Source organism: Nannobrachium achirus (genome assembly GCF_963921795.1).
Source record: "Nannobrachium achirus genome assembly, chromosome: 10".
In the NCBI taxonomy this organism is placed as follows: domain Eukaryota; kingdom Metazoa; phylum Chordata; class Actinopteri; order Myctophiformes; family Myctophidae; genus Nannobrachium; species Nannobrachium achirus.
The window spans coordinates 31,715,703-31,732,962 of NC_137819.1; the positions used below are offsets into that span (position 1 = coordinate 31,715,703).

The 17,260-nt window shown below is 43.1% G+C and overlaps 1 protein-coding gene across 1 annotated transcript in view; it reads left to right on the plus strand.

Moving 5' to 3' along the window:
* trappc9 (trafficking protein particle complex subunit 9) overlaps positions 1-17,260 on the plus strand; it is a gene marked incomplete at its 3' end in the record, with an annotated part of 422,586 nt that overhangs the window by 57,460 nt on the left and 347,866 nt on the right. Inside the window, exon 13 of the mRNA XM_080735848.1 lies at positions 11,270-11,355. Within this exon, the coding sequence (XP_080591974.1) occupies positions 11,270-11,355 (86 nt within the window). The remainder of the gene's footprint in view (positions 1-11,269; positions 11,356-17,260) is intronic.

Genomic DNA, 17,260 nt, shown 5'->3' on the forward strand with positions numbered 1-17,260 from the left:
CTGGCTCAGTTGCAGCGTGGTGTAGCCTGCAAACCATCGGTGAGTGGGTGTGTTTTTGTCTGTTCATCTTTGCTTCTCCAGAAACTTGTTCTTGGCACCAACAGAGACTTGATGATGAGTCAGTGGCACACAGCAACTCTAGCCTCCTCTGTAATCAGTTTGAAAGACAGGTGTAGGACTACTGTGTACAACAGATGGATTTGACTTCTCGGGTTGTTTGGCTTGTTTTCATTGAGATGCATCTTGCATCATACTGTACTGTAGACGGTGTACTACTTCTCAATGAAAATGAAGCCAAAGAATACAGCCTATGTTTGCGTCTTTGTGGGTGCAAGGTGCAAGGTGTTCATCATCTCTTAGCGGTACGACAGTTTAATGTTTTTTTTCATGATGATGATGATATATCATTTTGGGTGTCCTTGACATGATAAAGGTTGAGAACCACTGGTCTATGAGACTGTGCCGTGCGTGCTTCTCTACAGTGGTTCTCAACCTGTGGGATCACAGTGAAGTGACAACTTAAGGACCTTTAAGACCCTCAAATTGTGGAATAAACTCCCTGTCGCACTTAGAACTACAGACTCACTCCCTAGCTTCCGCCGTGGACTGAAGACTCACCTCTTCAGACTCCACCTAAACCCATAGCACTACTGTAACACCCCCCTTCCCTCTGACTATACATGAAGTTATAGATAGCATATTTAGGTTTTAGCCTAGTTTCTTTATAGGTGCATGGTCTACCTATGTTATTTATGTTATTTTTTATTTTATTTTTTTATATTCCTCTGCATTGTTATATTGTTGTTGATGTACTGACATATTATCTTGCTTATTATATTGATGTATTACCTGCTTATTGTAAGTCGCTTTGGATTAAAAGTGTCTGCTAAATGCCTAAATTGTAAGACCTTTTTAATACCTAAAAATAAATAAAATAAAATACCATTACTGCATACAAATTATCAACAAACTATACAATAAAAACATTGGCCAAATCTTCAAATAATATAAGAATTATTTTTTTTAAATGGCCGATCTACAAGCCTCACGTTGCGAGGCGTTGTGAGCTTTGTGAGCATCTGTTATTTTCACAATATCTATGTTTAACCGAGTCAAACTATATGTAATCCCTCAACTCCTACAATTCCAAATGCTTGTCAGGGTGGGTGTGGGTTCAAATATGATTGTTTTGGGTGAGGTCGCGGCCTGAAAAGTTTGAGAACCTCTACTCTCTACGCAGACACCGTCTCCTGACCTCTGAGGAACTGTCTGACAGATAAATACCGTTACAGTTGAGTCTAACTCCTTGAAGGCATCCTCTGGCACGCAGGTAGCTAGCGTTTCTCAGCACGGAGAGAGTTTCTGTCTGTGAGCATGTATTCATCACACACTGGCCTCGCATGTCCTCCCATGCGGAACTCTGCATTATCACAGACACTCGCCTAAAACGGGAACAGTAATCCATCGTGTGTGTGCTGTTGTGTACCATTATGTATATCGTCGTTGTCGGGTGGAAACCTTGTTCGTCGTTGTCGGGTGGAAACCTTGTATGTCCAAAACTGTTTGTTTTGTATTTATAATTTTTCAAATGATTTAAACTAGTGAAAACAGCCGATCTACAAGCACACAGCGCCTCGCACTGCGAGGCGTTGTGTGCTTGTACATCAGCTGTTTTCACTACTTTTGTGCGATGGCCATATGATGAAGCAGTGCTTTACTTTGCGAAAAAATGTACAAATTTGAAACTACAAGGAGATACAAGGTTTCTGCCCGACAGTGACGATATGCATATTTTATGTAGATTTCCCCATATTCCAGAAGATCTGTTCTATGTTTTATTTGATGTTGTCTAAGTGCACTGCCCGTTAGGTGCATCATCATGGCTGCTGGAGGAGTGGGATAATGCTTATGTCACGCTATAAACTATTGAAATAGAACTCGTCTGACTGACTTCACTGCTCTCCCTTGGGTCCTCAGCAACACGCCCGCCAAGTGTCAAGTCGGCGAGATGAATTGGTTCTAGAGATATGCGAAGGACATGCATACATGCATACATACATTATACATTCCTTGCATGTACTGTATAGATGGAAGATAACGGATCATGACAATATATCTTTTTCATACTCTGACCTAAACAGTAAGTTGAAATTGATTGTGTGTGTGTGTGTGTGTGTGTGTGTGTGTGTGTGTGTGTGTGTGTGTGTGTGTGTGTGTGTGTGTGTGTGTGTGTGTGTGCGCGTGTGTGCGTGTGTGCGTGTGTGCGTGTGTGCGTGCGTGCGTGCGTGCGTGCGTGCGTGCGTATATATGTCATAGTGTTTATGAGGCTCGGTGAGTTTGAGACCAGGTGTGTTTGTTTTGCGGCGCAAGCTGGAGCAAGGGTGTCTTTGATCCGCACGCACGCACGCGCGCGCACACACACACACACACACACACACACACACACACACACAATATGTACATACTGTATATGGAATATCATTTATTTAAAGCTGTCCTTTTTATATGGACTGTGCAATTGTGAAAACAAGTTGTAGACCATCTTGTGCCTTTGTAAGGACTTGTCAGGCTACAGGCTCTGTGATCTGTGAAATTTGCACTGTGCATGTTGCTACGAGCCTCACTTATGACTTTGAAGGGCTGAAATTGGCTCTCATAGACAGACTGCAATTACCACAACTGCAGACCCTTAAAACAAAAACAAAAAAAACTAAGCCCCGGACGGCTCTCCCTTTCTCACGTGTTCTGGTGACTGGGAAATCAAAGTGATTAGCATTCCGTGGTAGTGGTGCAGACAGACAGAATATATGAGTGTGTTTTGCTCCTCCTTTGAGTCACACGCTATAAATCAGATTGATGTGGCGCTGTAAAAGGGGGATATTCTCTGTAATGGGAGATTGTTTTCCCTATAATTGCTACGAGACTCTGTTTTAGATACTGCCAAGTCTGCCACTATCCATTCCTTTGATGTGGTTAATGGCTCCTCTGTTGCAGTGCTACATAGATATGCATGTAGGGAAACATCACCATTACAGATAATGGTGGAAAAAATGTGTCTTCGTAACTGGTTCCATTGTGCTGCGCAGTTGTAGCCGCTGTTTTCCTGCTTGATAGCCAGGAGCTGGATTCATTTAACCCATTTAGTTATTGAATGCTTTAACTATTGAAAAATAGCAGATATACAAACTCACAGCACGGCACCGAGTGCCACGCTGCGAGCTTGTAGATCTGCTATTTTTGAAAAATCAAGATTTTGAATATATCTATTTAAAAGCGAACATTTGTAACTCAAATATTTGCTTCTGGGGGTCCCTGGAACAACATATTTTGAAATGGAAGTCTGTGGCCTAATACCTGCAATTTTGGGGGTCCTTGACAAGAAAAGAACCGCTGATTTAGAAGGATTTAGAAGTCAGGTCAAAGATATTCAAAGACTTGTACACATTTTCACAATTTTTCAAAAATAGCATGATCTACAAGCTCGTAGTGCGGCACTCGGTGCCGCGCTGTGAGCTTGTATATCTGCTATTTTTCAATAGTGAAAGCATCAAATAATGGTTAAAGTGGTTGAAATCTAGCGCGACTCAGGCGCGTTCCAGGTATTTGAAGGTTAATGTTTTGAATGAGCATTTTAACCACGTAAATCTCCTGCGTCCATGCATCCATATTCCGGGGAAACCTTCACGGAACATAGCTGATCGATAAGCTCACAACGTGTCGGCTATTTTCAAAAAAAGGGGAGCGTTTCGCTGTTACTACGTGTCATCTTTTCGACAACCAACTCTAACCCTTACCCTAAACCTAACCTCCGTTGGGTGAGCCGCTAACCCTGCTGACGCTCCTTTGTCGAAATGACGGTCGTTCGAAAGAGCGAGATTTCACCACAAAAAAAGTATGGGGCCCTGAGGGACTCCACTCAACAACGTATGGGATTTAAGTCTGTTGAAAAACTAGGTTTTTATTTAAAATTTTTGCTGACATATTTTTTCAAACAAAAATAAAAAAAGTAGTAAAAAAGTAGCCGTCTGGAAAACATTTAATGTTTGGCTCTCCAGCCAGTGGCCGGTGCTTTGTGGAAGTCCCTGATCTAATGTGGTGCTACGTTCCAGACCAAATTGTCAACACCGTTTGTTGTGCGTGCGCTTTTTACCAACCGTAAATGATTCTGAAACGAAACGAACTGACAAAGCTGGTGCTGTGCAAATTGAATATACTGCTATAGGATTTTCTTATTTCTAAGTCTCCCTTGGGCAAACGGCCTAGAGAAGTGGGTTTCAGCTGGTGGGTCAGACGGTACAGGTAGGGGGAGAGCAGAGACGATGGAGGTGTTCAAATAACTTACTTCCTTACCTAGACAAGTGAAATTATTGTAACTGTCAAAATGCCGATACTCTGACACACCGTACCAGACAGTTCCTTTGTACACACTCACAGCTTGTCATTTTTAATAACAGTCGGCTGTCGCATGTCTTACAACTGCCATTTATGCTTTCTTAAGCGACGGATTAAACATCCAAGTGTGTTCCTGACAACTTCAAGTCAGGGATACAGCCAGTTTAAGATGTAGGCCTAATGATATCAAGTGAGGAGAAGAAAAATCTTGGGCTATAAGTCAGCCTGTGACATTAAGGGTGCAGCTTATGTGTGCAGATTTTTATCCACTTTTAACTTGGCGTCCCGATTTACAATTTTTTATTTTATTTTTATTTTTTCAGTTCACAACACGTCACAATTTCTTTTTTTGAAATTGGGCTTAAGTGGATAAATAAAACTAAAATAAAATAGTTCAGTTTGTGTTTAATTTGTCATCTATCAAAAAGTAATTTCTGTTTATTTTTACATTCACATTTTCTGCCCCATAAGTTATGATTTTCCAATTGATTTTAACGTTGTTCACTTCTTTTACAAAACGTTGGTGAAAACATCAGTAATCTGTGGTCTACGACTCTCTAAAATCACATTGGCATGGGACCCATGAATCTGACATGGGTCGGGCTCTAGTTGCAGGACTGTTGTGGCGTTGGCATCAGCTTTGTTTTCAATCGGCTTTAAGTGCCATGAAGTGTAACTCTGCACAGCAGTGTGTGCACAGGGATTGTACGAGGATGTGAAAGCAGTTGCCTAGAGAGGAAACCAAACCAAGTGGGCAATTTAGAAGTACGCTACCTTTTTGATTATGTGGTTAATGAGGCTGAAACACTACCATTTTTATTTCCATTTCCTATAATGTCCCCTCTTAACCGCCAACTATCAGTTTACCAGAAGCCTTCTCACCAAAGGGCCCCGATGATATTTCTCTCGCTTTTTTGTGCAAGATGAAACCAGGCTTGTTTATTAAATTGATCTGAATCTGTGAATCCTCATAAGTTTGTTGTTATTTTTGATATACCTGACTATTGTTAGCCTGGTAAACCAGCCCGGTAAACCATCCCGATCACGTGAATGCACATTACTATTATGTGTATTCTGCAGACCGGTCTCGCAGAAACCAAAATTATGGAAGAGCCAATAGAGGCCTATCTGGGCCCGCCCCTTTCCCCCCTCCCCCTGAGCGGCAGCCATGATGGAGTCACTGCTGCAGCAGTGTGTGTCTATGTCTATGTCTATGGAGATGGGACTTTTAATGAAATTAGTCATTACCAGTCCCATCTCCATGATATTTAGATCTAATTCCTTCGCCAGTTCCATCCGCATGATTTGTAGATCTAATTCTATGAGTCCCATCCCCATGATTTGTAGGTCTAATACCATCGCCAGTCCCATCATTATGATTCGTAGATCTAATTCTATCTGTTCCATCTCAATTATGTTTAGGTCTAATTCCATCGCCAGTTCCATCCAAATGATTTGTAAATCTAATTCTATGAGTCCCATCTCCATGATTTGTAGGTCTAATTCCATCGCCAGTCCCATCCCTAAGATTTGTAGATCTAATTCTATCTGTTCCATCTCAATTATGTTTAGGTCTAATTCCATCGCCAGTTCTATCCGCATGATGTGTTGATCTAATTTTATCAGATCCATCCCAATGATTTTTATATCTAATTTCACCACCAGTTCTATCCTTATGATTTGTAGATCTAATTCCTCAGTCCCATCTCAATTATGTGTAGGTATAATTCCATCGCCAGTTCCATCCACATGATTTGTTGATCTAATTCTATATAGTTCCATCCTCATGATTTGTAGATCTAATTCTATGAGTCCCATCCCCATGATTTGTAGGTCTAATACCATCGCCAGTCTCATCCTTAAGATTTGTAGATCTAATTCTATCAGTCCCATCTCAATTATGTTTAGGTCTAATTCCATCGCCAGTTCTATCCGCATGATTTGTAGATCTAATTCTATATAGTTCCATTGTCATGATTTGTAGATCTAATTCCATCACCAGTCCCATCCCCATGATGTGTAGGTCCAATTCTATCGCCAGTTTCATCCGCATGATTTGTAGATCTAATTCTATCAGTCACATCTCAATTATGTTTAGATCTAATTCCATCGCCAGTTCCATCCCCATGATTTGTAGGTCTAATTCGATACAGTCCCATCCACATAATTCATCTGCTTACAATAAATGTGACAAATCTCTGTGAGTATGTATGTATGTAATCCACTTATCTCAAGAAACGTTCGTCCCACCGGCTTCAGATTCGGCACATGAATTAGATCTACAAATCATGTGGATGGAACTAGCAATAGAATTAGACATACAAATGATAGGGATGGGACTGGTGACGGAATTAGATCTACAAATCATAAGGATGGGACTGGCGATGGAATTAGACCAACAAATCATGGGGATGGGATTCATAGAATTAGATCTACAAATCATGCAGATGGAACTGGCGATGGAATTAGACCTAAACATAATTGAGATGGAACAGATAGAATTAGATCTACAAATCATAAGGATGGGACTGGCGATGGAATTAGACCTACAAATCATGGAGATGGGACTCATAGAATTAGATTTACAAATCATGTGGATGGAACTGGCGATGGAATTAGACCTAAACATAATTGAGATGGAACAGATAGAATTAGATCTACGAATCATAATGATGGGACTGGCGATGGTATTAGACCTTCAAATCATGGGGATGGGACTCATAGAATTAGATCTACAAATCATGCGGATGGAACTGGCGAAGGAATTAGATCTAAATATCATGGAGATGGGACTGGTAATGACTAATTTCATTAAAAGTCCCATCTCCATAGACATAGACATAGTAGACACACACTGCTGCAGCAGTGACTCCATCATGGCTGCCGCTCAGGGGGAGGGGGGAAAGGGGCGGGCCCAGAAAGGCCTCTATCGTCGTCACAGGGCAGAGTGCAGTCGCTGATTTTTTTGGGGGGCGTCTGCAAAATGGCCCTACACAGAGCTTGGGGCCATACCGATCTGCAGAAGACATGTGTAGCTATTTACACGACCAGGATGGTTTACCAGGTTAGGCTAATGGTGGCTAGTTTATCAGTCGAGTAATGGTGTGCTACAGTAATGTTAATGGTAACGGGGAAATTATTGTGTAAATTAACCGGGTTTAAATGTATTCAAGCTCTCTTATGGGCTTTTAAGCATGGTTACCCTTGTCTTGGTTGATGCATTGCTGTCTGAAACTTGACAACATGTCACTGTATAGATAGATTATCACTCACATTCGTGGTTGTTTATCACATATCCTCACACAAGGCAAGGGCTGCATGGGTATTTGATGCATTTGTGCGGCGTACGTTACTTTGTCGCTGGCGAGCTACCTACAAATGTGTCTGTGATAGTGTGTTAGTCCAGGGCTTATTGGAAATATTTCACTTCAATTTGATGGTCGGATGAGGATTTTTTTTTCTTTTTTGCCCCAAAACATGGATTAATAATTTTGTCATAGATATGTCAAAGATGAGTCACCTAACACAGTGGTTCTCAAACTTTTCAGGCCGTGACTTCCCAAAATAATCATATTTGAACTGATCTCTTGCAGGGTCGTTACAATATTGTGAAAATAGCCCACAGGTTGAGAACCACTGACATAACAGACTGACTTGAATGTGAAGTCAAGAGATCCACAGGGAAGCCATGCTGTTATTACACCCCATCTTGTTTTCATTCAAGCCTCGAGTTCCTGTGAATGAATTAATGAATAAATGAACGTTGAAAGAGGAATTTGGAAGGTTCAGCTTTCAGCTTAATGCTGAATGAGTTGAAAAGCAGCGGCTTTGGTCGTGTTTGACTGCCTTCATTACGGCTCAGGGTTTTGCTCGGTTTCACATGCATGTTTTATGCTTCATCGCCCGGGCCCGTGCACAGCGAGCCTGCATTATTCAGCATACAAGATTACTGTTGCCCAGAGTTCTACAGCATATTTCTTCAGAGCCGCCCCCTTTGGCAGCCTCGGTGTAAGAATCTGCCGTGTTAATTTAACAAACAACACAAATGGGTCCATTTGGTTCCATTTGTTGCGACCGTAGGTCGCACTTACTATCAAAACCTGCACAAACTGTGAGTCAGTCAGTCAGTCAGTCAGTCAGTCAGTCAGTCAGTCAGTCAGTCTGTCCGTCTGTCTGTCACACCTCACACGTCACACTATTGCCCTGCTCATATCTCCGCAACCGTTGCCCCGATCCATGCCAAATTTTGCACACAGGCTCCTTGGCTGCCAAACTACAACCTCCAAGGACCCCCGGAGCTCGGGACCCCCAGATGCAAAAATGACCAAATGACCACTCCAACATGGCTGGTCACGGGGAATTCCCGGGGACCACCGACTCCTGGTGCTCCAGAACGGATGCCAAAGTGGTGGCGCCCCCAGTGGAGGACCCCCTCCACTGCAGCTCACATAAAATGCCGTAACTCGGGCTAGGAGCGTCCGGGAGAGCCGGGGCCGGTACCTATTCGTCCGCCAAGGCAACGCGGAGACCCCACCCCTCATTTCTCACATGGCCCTCTTCTAGCGCCACCATGAGGCCGATTCTTGCAAAACACATTTTTGGACACTGCTCCTACAGATTTTGCCCTAAAATCACACACATCCGTACACAGTATGTCTACACATTGCCCACACAACTAGGAACCAATGGCAGTTACAGCCCTCTTTGTGTGTACATGTGACCTACGGTCGCTTATCTCCCGATTAGGGAGTCTTACTGGTACACTTCTTCTGAGTTAACAAATTCAGACCTAGAATTATTGAATGTTTTAACCAGTGAAAAATAGCCGATATACAAGCTCACAGTGAGGCACCGAGTGCCGCGCTGCGAGCTTGTAGATCTGCTATTTTTGAAAAAGTGGTGAAAATGTGTGCAAATCTTTGAATATATGTATTTTTAAAGCGAACGTTTGTAACTCAAACTTTGCTTCTGGGGGGTCCCTGGAACGAAATAGTTTGAGATGGGGGTCCGTGGCCAAATACATATCATTTTGGGGGTCCTTCATATGTAAAGGTTTGAGAACCACTGACATAGTAGTCAGTCAAGAACAGACTAACTGAGCTCCAGTTAAGTGAAAAGGACCTTTTCTTTGACGATGGCTGGCCAGATTGCTGACATAGAAACATAGTTTTTTCAAAAAACCATTAGAAGGATTCAAAAGACACTTATAGAAAAATAGCAGATCTACAAGCTCGCAGCGCGGCACTCGGTGCCACGCTGTGAGCTTGTATATCTGCTATTTTTCAATAGTTAAAGCATAAAATAATGATACACAATACTGTGTACCCGTTCTGAATGGGTTAAACTAAAACCGGTGAGTTTACTGCACGTCAGCAGCAGTTATTCCTCTGGTCATGGAGAAGATGAACCCCGCCTCCAAGAACGTGAGACATTCTGCAAAATAACCCGCCTTTTAGTATCTGAACGCTGGACTCGGTGCGGCGCTGCGCTCCCCACGCAACCAACACTTTGACTCAAAGCATTCCAGATGGTATTTTAATGTTGAGGCTTCAAAGTGATGAAGGACTCATGGAGCCGCCGCGGGCCACCTGTGGAGTTTGGACTGAGGGTCACAGACACAAGATGGCAACCCTTCACTTTTTTTATTCTATTTTATTTTATTAATTTATTTCCGCGAGGGTTAGACACATTTCACATTTAATTGGCCCGGCCACGAGAGCACACCTCTGAGGCAGACCTGATTGCGCGTGAGTGACTCTTTGTAGACACTGATATTACTACTACACGGATACCTTTTCGTTAAAATTGACTTTTTAATTTCCCACGGCGCCCCGGTCACAGGTCGCTCTTCGTGAATCCCTTCGCCCACGTGCAGATTTTCAAGCTTTATCTGTAAAAAAGTACATTTATATTATCTATCTATTTTAATAGACTCCCCAAATGGACTGTGTGGAGGTGGAGTTACATTTCAAAGTGGAGATGGCTATGGCTAGAGTGGGACCCAAATGGATTCTCGCTCCTTAAATCTTTCCAATATCCCATTCCCATGATTCATAGAACCTGACATGGACATGCTTGTGCAAATTACCCTGCGTAGGCCTGCGGGATTTTCCATGGAAAAGTAGTACTTCTTTAAGACCTAAGTAGGCTTAGGCTGCTGCTGCCTGTAAGGCCCCAGTTTAATTTACCGTAGACCAAAACCAAGCCCTACGGCTTTTCTGTGAATATCCCATGTTCTATTATAAGAGAAAATGTGAAATATGTGGCTTAGAATCTATATCCATACCTCTGTACATCACTAACCCTTGAGTTGGAGTCTGAGATCACACAGTAAGACTCCAAAACCTCGGCTATGTGCTCATCACATCAACCCGGCATGAGTTGACTCTGAATGGTAAACCTTGAGATGGATCCATTACATTGACAGTGGCTTTCAGCTTCAATACAAATTAATCGCTTTCCTTTAGTTGCCCGTATCAAATCATGTTGTCTTTAATGGAACTGGTTAAAATACAGGAAATTTGCACAATTTAACGTTGGATGCCTTTTGCTTTATTTTCTCCAGCAAAGTCGCACATCAAGTGGTTGGGCTTAAGGCATAAGCTAATTAATTAACCATTTGACTAAACACAAATGGTTTGGTTCTAAATGATTCCCCCACTTAATGAGCTAAAATAATCGACATTATTTTATATATTTTTTGTTTCTTTGAATTGACATAGCCCCTGCACACACCACTGCTAAATGTACCCATTTATGAATTACTGCAGCAAGTCTAATGTCATGGTTTACTCCCCTAAGCTCATTAAGTTCAAACTGGTGCTAATGACTGTAACGCCTTCTTCTCATGCCCTGATGTGTCTTTTCCCTTTCCCAGAGTTCCAGTGGGTTCAGGGAGACGTGTGTGAGGTTCAGCTGATGGTCTACAACCCCATGCCTTTTGAACTACGCGTGGAGAACATGGTCAGTTAAAACAATTATTGTGTATTATGTCTGAAAACTCATATAGTTGATCCATCGGTATTCTGACTATATATCAGTGTTTTATTAACCTGACTGCGCCAGATGGTGGCAGTAGTGCGTACCGCCCTACTTTACCATCTGAGATCTCTCGGGGAGTGTTGATAACACTCGTAAAGTCCCGGGCCGGACCAATCAGCGGCAGCTACGGGTGGGCTCTGAGCGGCTCTGAGCCAATAGAGTCTGACTGCAGACCACGTGGAAACCCAGGAGGCGGATTCTGGGTGTAACGTCATGCAGTCAAGCCAATATGAGTGGTTGGAGTTGGCACTCCCAGACTGTGATAGAGAGACGGCCCCATCCAATCACCTGCTAAAGAATTTGAAAAAATGGCCCGCCCCTTACATTGGGTCTGCCGGAGCGATCCCAGATGATGGAAAGCAGAGCGGTATGCAGCCAGGCATACGCACTGCTGCTATCATCTGGCGCAGTCAGGTTAGTGTTTTATCAAACTACAACAGGGGTCTTCAACATTTTCAGGCCAAGGACCCCTTAGTTGAGAGAGAGAGATGATGCAGGGACCCCCACAACCTGTTAATAGATTCCATATAGTTTAATCTTTTGACAGCACAATCATCAGTGTATTTTGGATTCATGTCAATTTGTGTTTTCAGATATTTAACCACTTGAACCATCAATACTTGACCTTTCACTTTGTACTTAGTCCGCTCTTTTTCCCCTCTACACCAAATCTCTTTGCCAAAAATAGCTGATCTACAAGCTCACAAGGCCTCGCAGCGCGAGGCGGTGTGAGCATGTAGATCTGCTATTTTTGGCTAAAGTTCTCCGAATATGGACGCTATAGGCGTTCAAGTGGTTAATATAAAAAGGAGGAAAAAAAGTTTCTCTCACACAAAGATTTGGAGGACCCCCTGTAGTAACTCTGAGGACCCCCTAGGGGTCCCGGACCCCCTGTTGAACACCCCTGAACCTACAACTTTGTGAGAATATAAAGTCTGATTCCCACCTCGTAGCTGATCTACTACAGCCGAGCTTGTATCAGAGCTGTAGCTGCTTGGCTGTTTTATTTGTGCAACGCTGGCGTGCGGATAAATTAACCATTAGAAGATACCGTTCACCTCCGGAATATCAACCTTCCGTCTGCGTCTGCACCAGGATTGAAACGGGCCAAAGTGATAATGCTTTGCCGTTATCCTTGATTGCCTAATTAAGGCTCCCTGAAAGCTTTTCTTCAGACACTTTATAATACAGTAATGATCGTGTAGGACATGGAAAACAAGCTGCCGTCCTTCATTCCAGACTTTAAAAACACAACCATTTGTGTAGCAAACCCCTGTGGTGCCATTGCATTTTATTGTTCCACACGCCACTTTGCTAGACAAGATCGCTTCTTTATTTAGGTGAGAGCCTGTTCACTTTTCCCTCAGTCTCTGTGTAAAATCAAGTTGCAAAGAATCCATTAGACAACAGGGAGACCAATTTAACTAGATTGTTAAATGGCTGCTTAGTGTGACAACAACCTTTTTAAGGCAAGGCTGGCGAGTACACCTTTCAGCTACTGTATAGAGCTGTGTTTCTCTGTTATACACCTCTTCCTTTATGTCGGGGGTCTTCAACAGGGGGTCCGGGACCCCTAGGGGGTGCCCAGAGTTAGTACAGGGGGTCCTCCGAATCTTTTTTGTGATAGAAACTTTTTTTCCCTGAGAACTTTAGCCAAAAATAGCAGATCTACAAGCTTACAAGGGGTTTAGTGTAGGGGGGGGAAAGAGCTGACCAAGTGCAGAGTGAAAGGTCAAGTTTATTAACTCATCTGCTGCCATTTAACAATACCTTCGTACTCCCACCTGCCATAAGTCTCCATAGACTTCCATGTAATTCATAGTGCACGGATCATGCACACCCATGCCTAGATCATGCACCACGTGTGTCCACATTGCTCACAGCTTTCAAACAAAAAAATCCGAATGGAAATCCGTTCAGGCATTCATGAGATAACAGCCATTATGTTTTCCTAAAATGTAAACAAAGATGGCTTCCATGCTATGGGGGTTAAACATGCGATTTCGCGATTGCTATCATGCCTACAACATTTTTTGGGGTCAAAATTAAAAAAAAAAAAAAAAAAAAAATGTTTTTTTTTTTTTTTTTTTTTTTTTAATTTTGACCCCAAAAAATGTTGTAGGCATATTCGGAGAACTTTAGCCAAAAATAGCAGATCTACATGCTCACACCGCCTCGCGCTGCGAGGCCTTGTGAGCTTGTAGATCAGCTATTTTTGGCAAAGAGATTTGGTGTAGAGGGGAAAAAGAGCGGACTAAGTACAAAGTGAAAGGTCAAGTATTGATGGTTCAAGTGGTTAAATATCTGAAAACACAAATTGACATGAATCCAAAATACACTGATGATTGTGCTGTCAAAAGATTAAACTATATGGAATCTATTAACAGGTTGTGGGGGTCCCTGCATCATCTCTCTCTCTCAACTAAGGGGTCCTTGGCCTGAAAATGTTGAAGACCCCTGTTGTAGTTTGATAAAACACTAACCTGACTGCGCCAGATGATAGCAGCAGTGCGTATGCCTGGCTGCATACCGCTCTGCTTTCCATCATCTGGGATCGCTCCGGCAGACCCAATGTAAGGGGCGGGCCATTTTTTCAAATTCTTTAGCAGGTGATTGGATGGGGCCGTCTCTCTATCACAGTCTGGGAGTGCCAACTCCAACCACTCATATTGGCTTGACTGCATGACGTTACACCCAGAATCCGCCTCCTGGGTTTCCACGTGGTCTGCAGTCAGACTCTATTGGCTCAGAGCCGCTCAGAGCCCACCCGTAGCTGCCGCTGATTGGTCCGGCCCGGGACTAAAAAAAAAAAAAAAAAAAAATGTTTTTTTTTTTTTTTTTTTTATTATTTCCGGGATTTACGGGCTTGGCAGGGAGGTACAATGGGATTTTTCCGGGATTTTCGGGCTTGGCAGCAAATTAGTTAAGTATTGACGGTTCAAGTGGTTAAATATCTGAAAACACAAATTGACCTGAATCCAAAATACACTGATTGTGCTGTCAAACTCATGACCATGAACTGTGAACCCTCCGTGTTCTAATGACGGTTTCTCGACCCCTGAGCCACTGCCGCCCCCTGGCAGTCGTTGGTGGGAACCGATGTGAACGCTGCATTCTCAAAATGTGAATATGTTCCTAACTAGCAGTAATCTGCAAACAGTAGGCGCGTTTCTGTATTTGTGAGTAAAATGATAAAAGAAGAGAGGTACTCAAAGCAAGGTAAAGTTTTAGCACATTTCATTAAGGATGTTTTTAAATCAACAAAAATTAAAAAGAAGTAGAAGAAAAATAGTAAAATTGTACTGCAAAGAATGATGAAAAGAAAAAACTAAATAAAAGGCTGACAGGTTTTTAGCTTTGATTTAAAAGAATTAAGACAAACCTGCAGTTTTCTGAGAATTTGTTCCAGATATGCGGTGCATAAAAATGGAACACTGCTTCGGCTTGAAGACGAAAGCTAGCGTATGATGAAATGGTAATTAAAAATAATGGTCTTTTTGGAGCTTCCTGGTAGCTCGCGTTGAGCACAAACCACATGGTCTCTGTCCGGTGGAAAACCTCCTATATCCAAAAAACTAAAATGTTACTTTTCACAATTCAAAAATAGCAGAAGTAGCAGATCGGCGAGCTCAAATCGCATCACTTCACGGCGATTCGATCTTGTTGATCTGCTACTTTTGATGATTCCGTGTGACGCTGTAGTGTAATTAAGTAGGCCTTGATTTACGAAAGAAACACATGAAGTTAGAATATGGAGATATGAGGTTTCTGCCCGACAGCAACGATATTAAGGCAAAGTCCTTGTTGCAGTTGGCCTGGGTTAGACTCCTCTCTCTCTCTCTCTCTCTCTCTCTCTCTCTGTCTGTCTGTCTCTCTGTCTCTTCTTTCTCTCTCCTTCATGCCTTTCTTTCTTTCTTTCTTTCTTTCTTTCTTTCTTTCTTTCTTTCATTCCTTCATGTCTCACCGTCAAGTAGAGCAGAAAATACCCCAAAAGAATAATCTTTACAATAATAGTTTTTGCTCTCCAGGAAAAAATGCAACACTCGCACACACACACACCTTGGCAGCACACAAATGAAACGTAGCCATGTGATCCAGCACATACCGTACCCAGTACCCCACCTGCGGTGGGATTGATCACGGTACAGATGGAGGTTATAATCCCCCCTGGCCGCTCTGTGGCAGGCAGCTGGCAACCTCCTCAGGTGGTGTTGTAGTGAGGGCTGGTCGTAAAGACGTGGCACGATGACTCGTCACCCGCGTCCCGCGTCCCGCCGCGCTCAATGCACAGGCTCTGCCAAGAGCTCATCTGTGCCCCACACAGAGTGCCTGTTGTTGGAGCTGGAGATATCATCTATCCACCGCACATAACCCAACCCCATACGGTGGATATGTCTGCTGCATCCTCTTGCACCCACGCACACCACTGCTCTAAATGCCTAACACTAGCCCTAACCCCAACCTCTTCCTATTCCACAAAACAACCCTTTCTCTTGTGATGGCCGGGAATTAAATGATTGTCCGCTCCTCACAATGTCAGTTTCTCAAATTTGACTATACTTGTGGGGACATTTGGTCCTCACATGTGCATCAATATACTGCTTACACACACACACACACACACACACACACACACACACACACACGCACAAGCGAGGACACTTTCCCATCCCTGTGTGGTCAAGGTGACCCCGCTGCATGCAGTTACAGCGGTACTTCTTCTCAGTCTCCACACGACGTCTGCTGTAATACCCAGCTCTGCTTTGTGTCTCATCGATCCGTTGTTCAAAGTGCTTTTATTTTCACAGTGGTTGAAATCACATTCCTTCAACATCTGTCTGTCTGTCTGTCTGTCCGTCCTCGGGGAGCAACCGTTAATCGATTATACATTTTGGGCAACATATTTAGATAGGGTGAGAACTTCAGTCATCTGTGAGAGACTTGGAGTAGAGCCGCTGCTCCTGGACTTGGAAAGGAGACAGCTTTAGGTGTACAGATACCTCCCGAGCGTCTTCCTATATAGGGAGGTCCTTCCTCGCTGCATGTCCCACTGGGAAGAGACTAAGGCATTAACGACTTTTGGTTTTTGCAAGTCGGCTCGACTCAGTAAAAAGTTGAGTTGAAGTCGACTTTGATGACGTCATCACATCACACACGACCCCCCAATTATTTTGGGGGGTTCCCAGATTATTAACTTAATGTGAAACATTGTTTTCTCACTCAACTGTAAACAAAACAGTTTAAGTGAAAGTTTAAGTGCATAGAGGGTATCTTCACATTTCTAAAGTGCCAATTTAAGGACTCTTTAATACCTCTAAAATGGCAAATTAAACATTGTCCAAATTGTTGAGGCAGAAATTGTGAAAATAACCGATCTACATGCTCACAACGCCTCGCATCGTGAGGCGTTGTGAGCATGTAGATCTATTTTCACAATTTTTTTTTCAACTTTGACTTTCGACTTTCTCTGGTGGGAGTCGACTTGTGTAATGAAGTCAACTGAGTCGACTTGTCGACTTTTTCTTTAATGCCCTAGAAGAGACCCCGTGGCAGACCATGGACCAGATGGGGAGACACTGGCCTGGGAATGCCTCGGTATCCCCCATGAGGAAGTTGTTGCTCTGGAAAGGGAAGACTGGAAATCTTTGTTGCAACTGTAACCCTGTGACCGATTACGGATAAACGGTTGAAGTTGGATGGATAGATAGATATTTGAATACATTAATTTGGTTGCAGCCCTCATCCATCCATCCCTCCATCTATCTATCCCAGGGGTCTTCAAAGTTTTCAGGCCGGGGACCCCCAAACTGATGGGGAGATGGAGCAG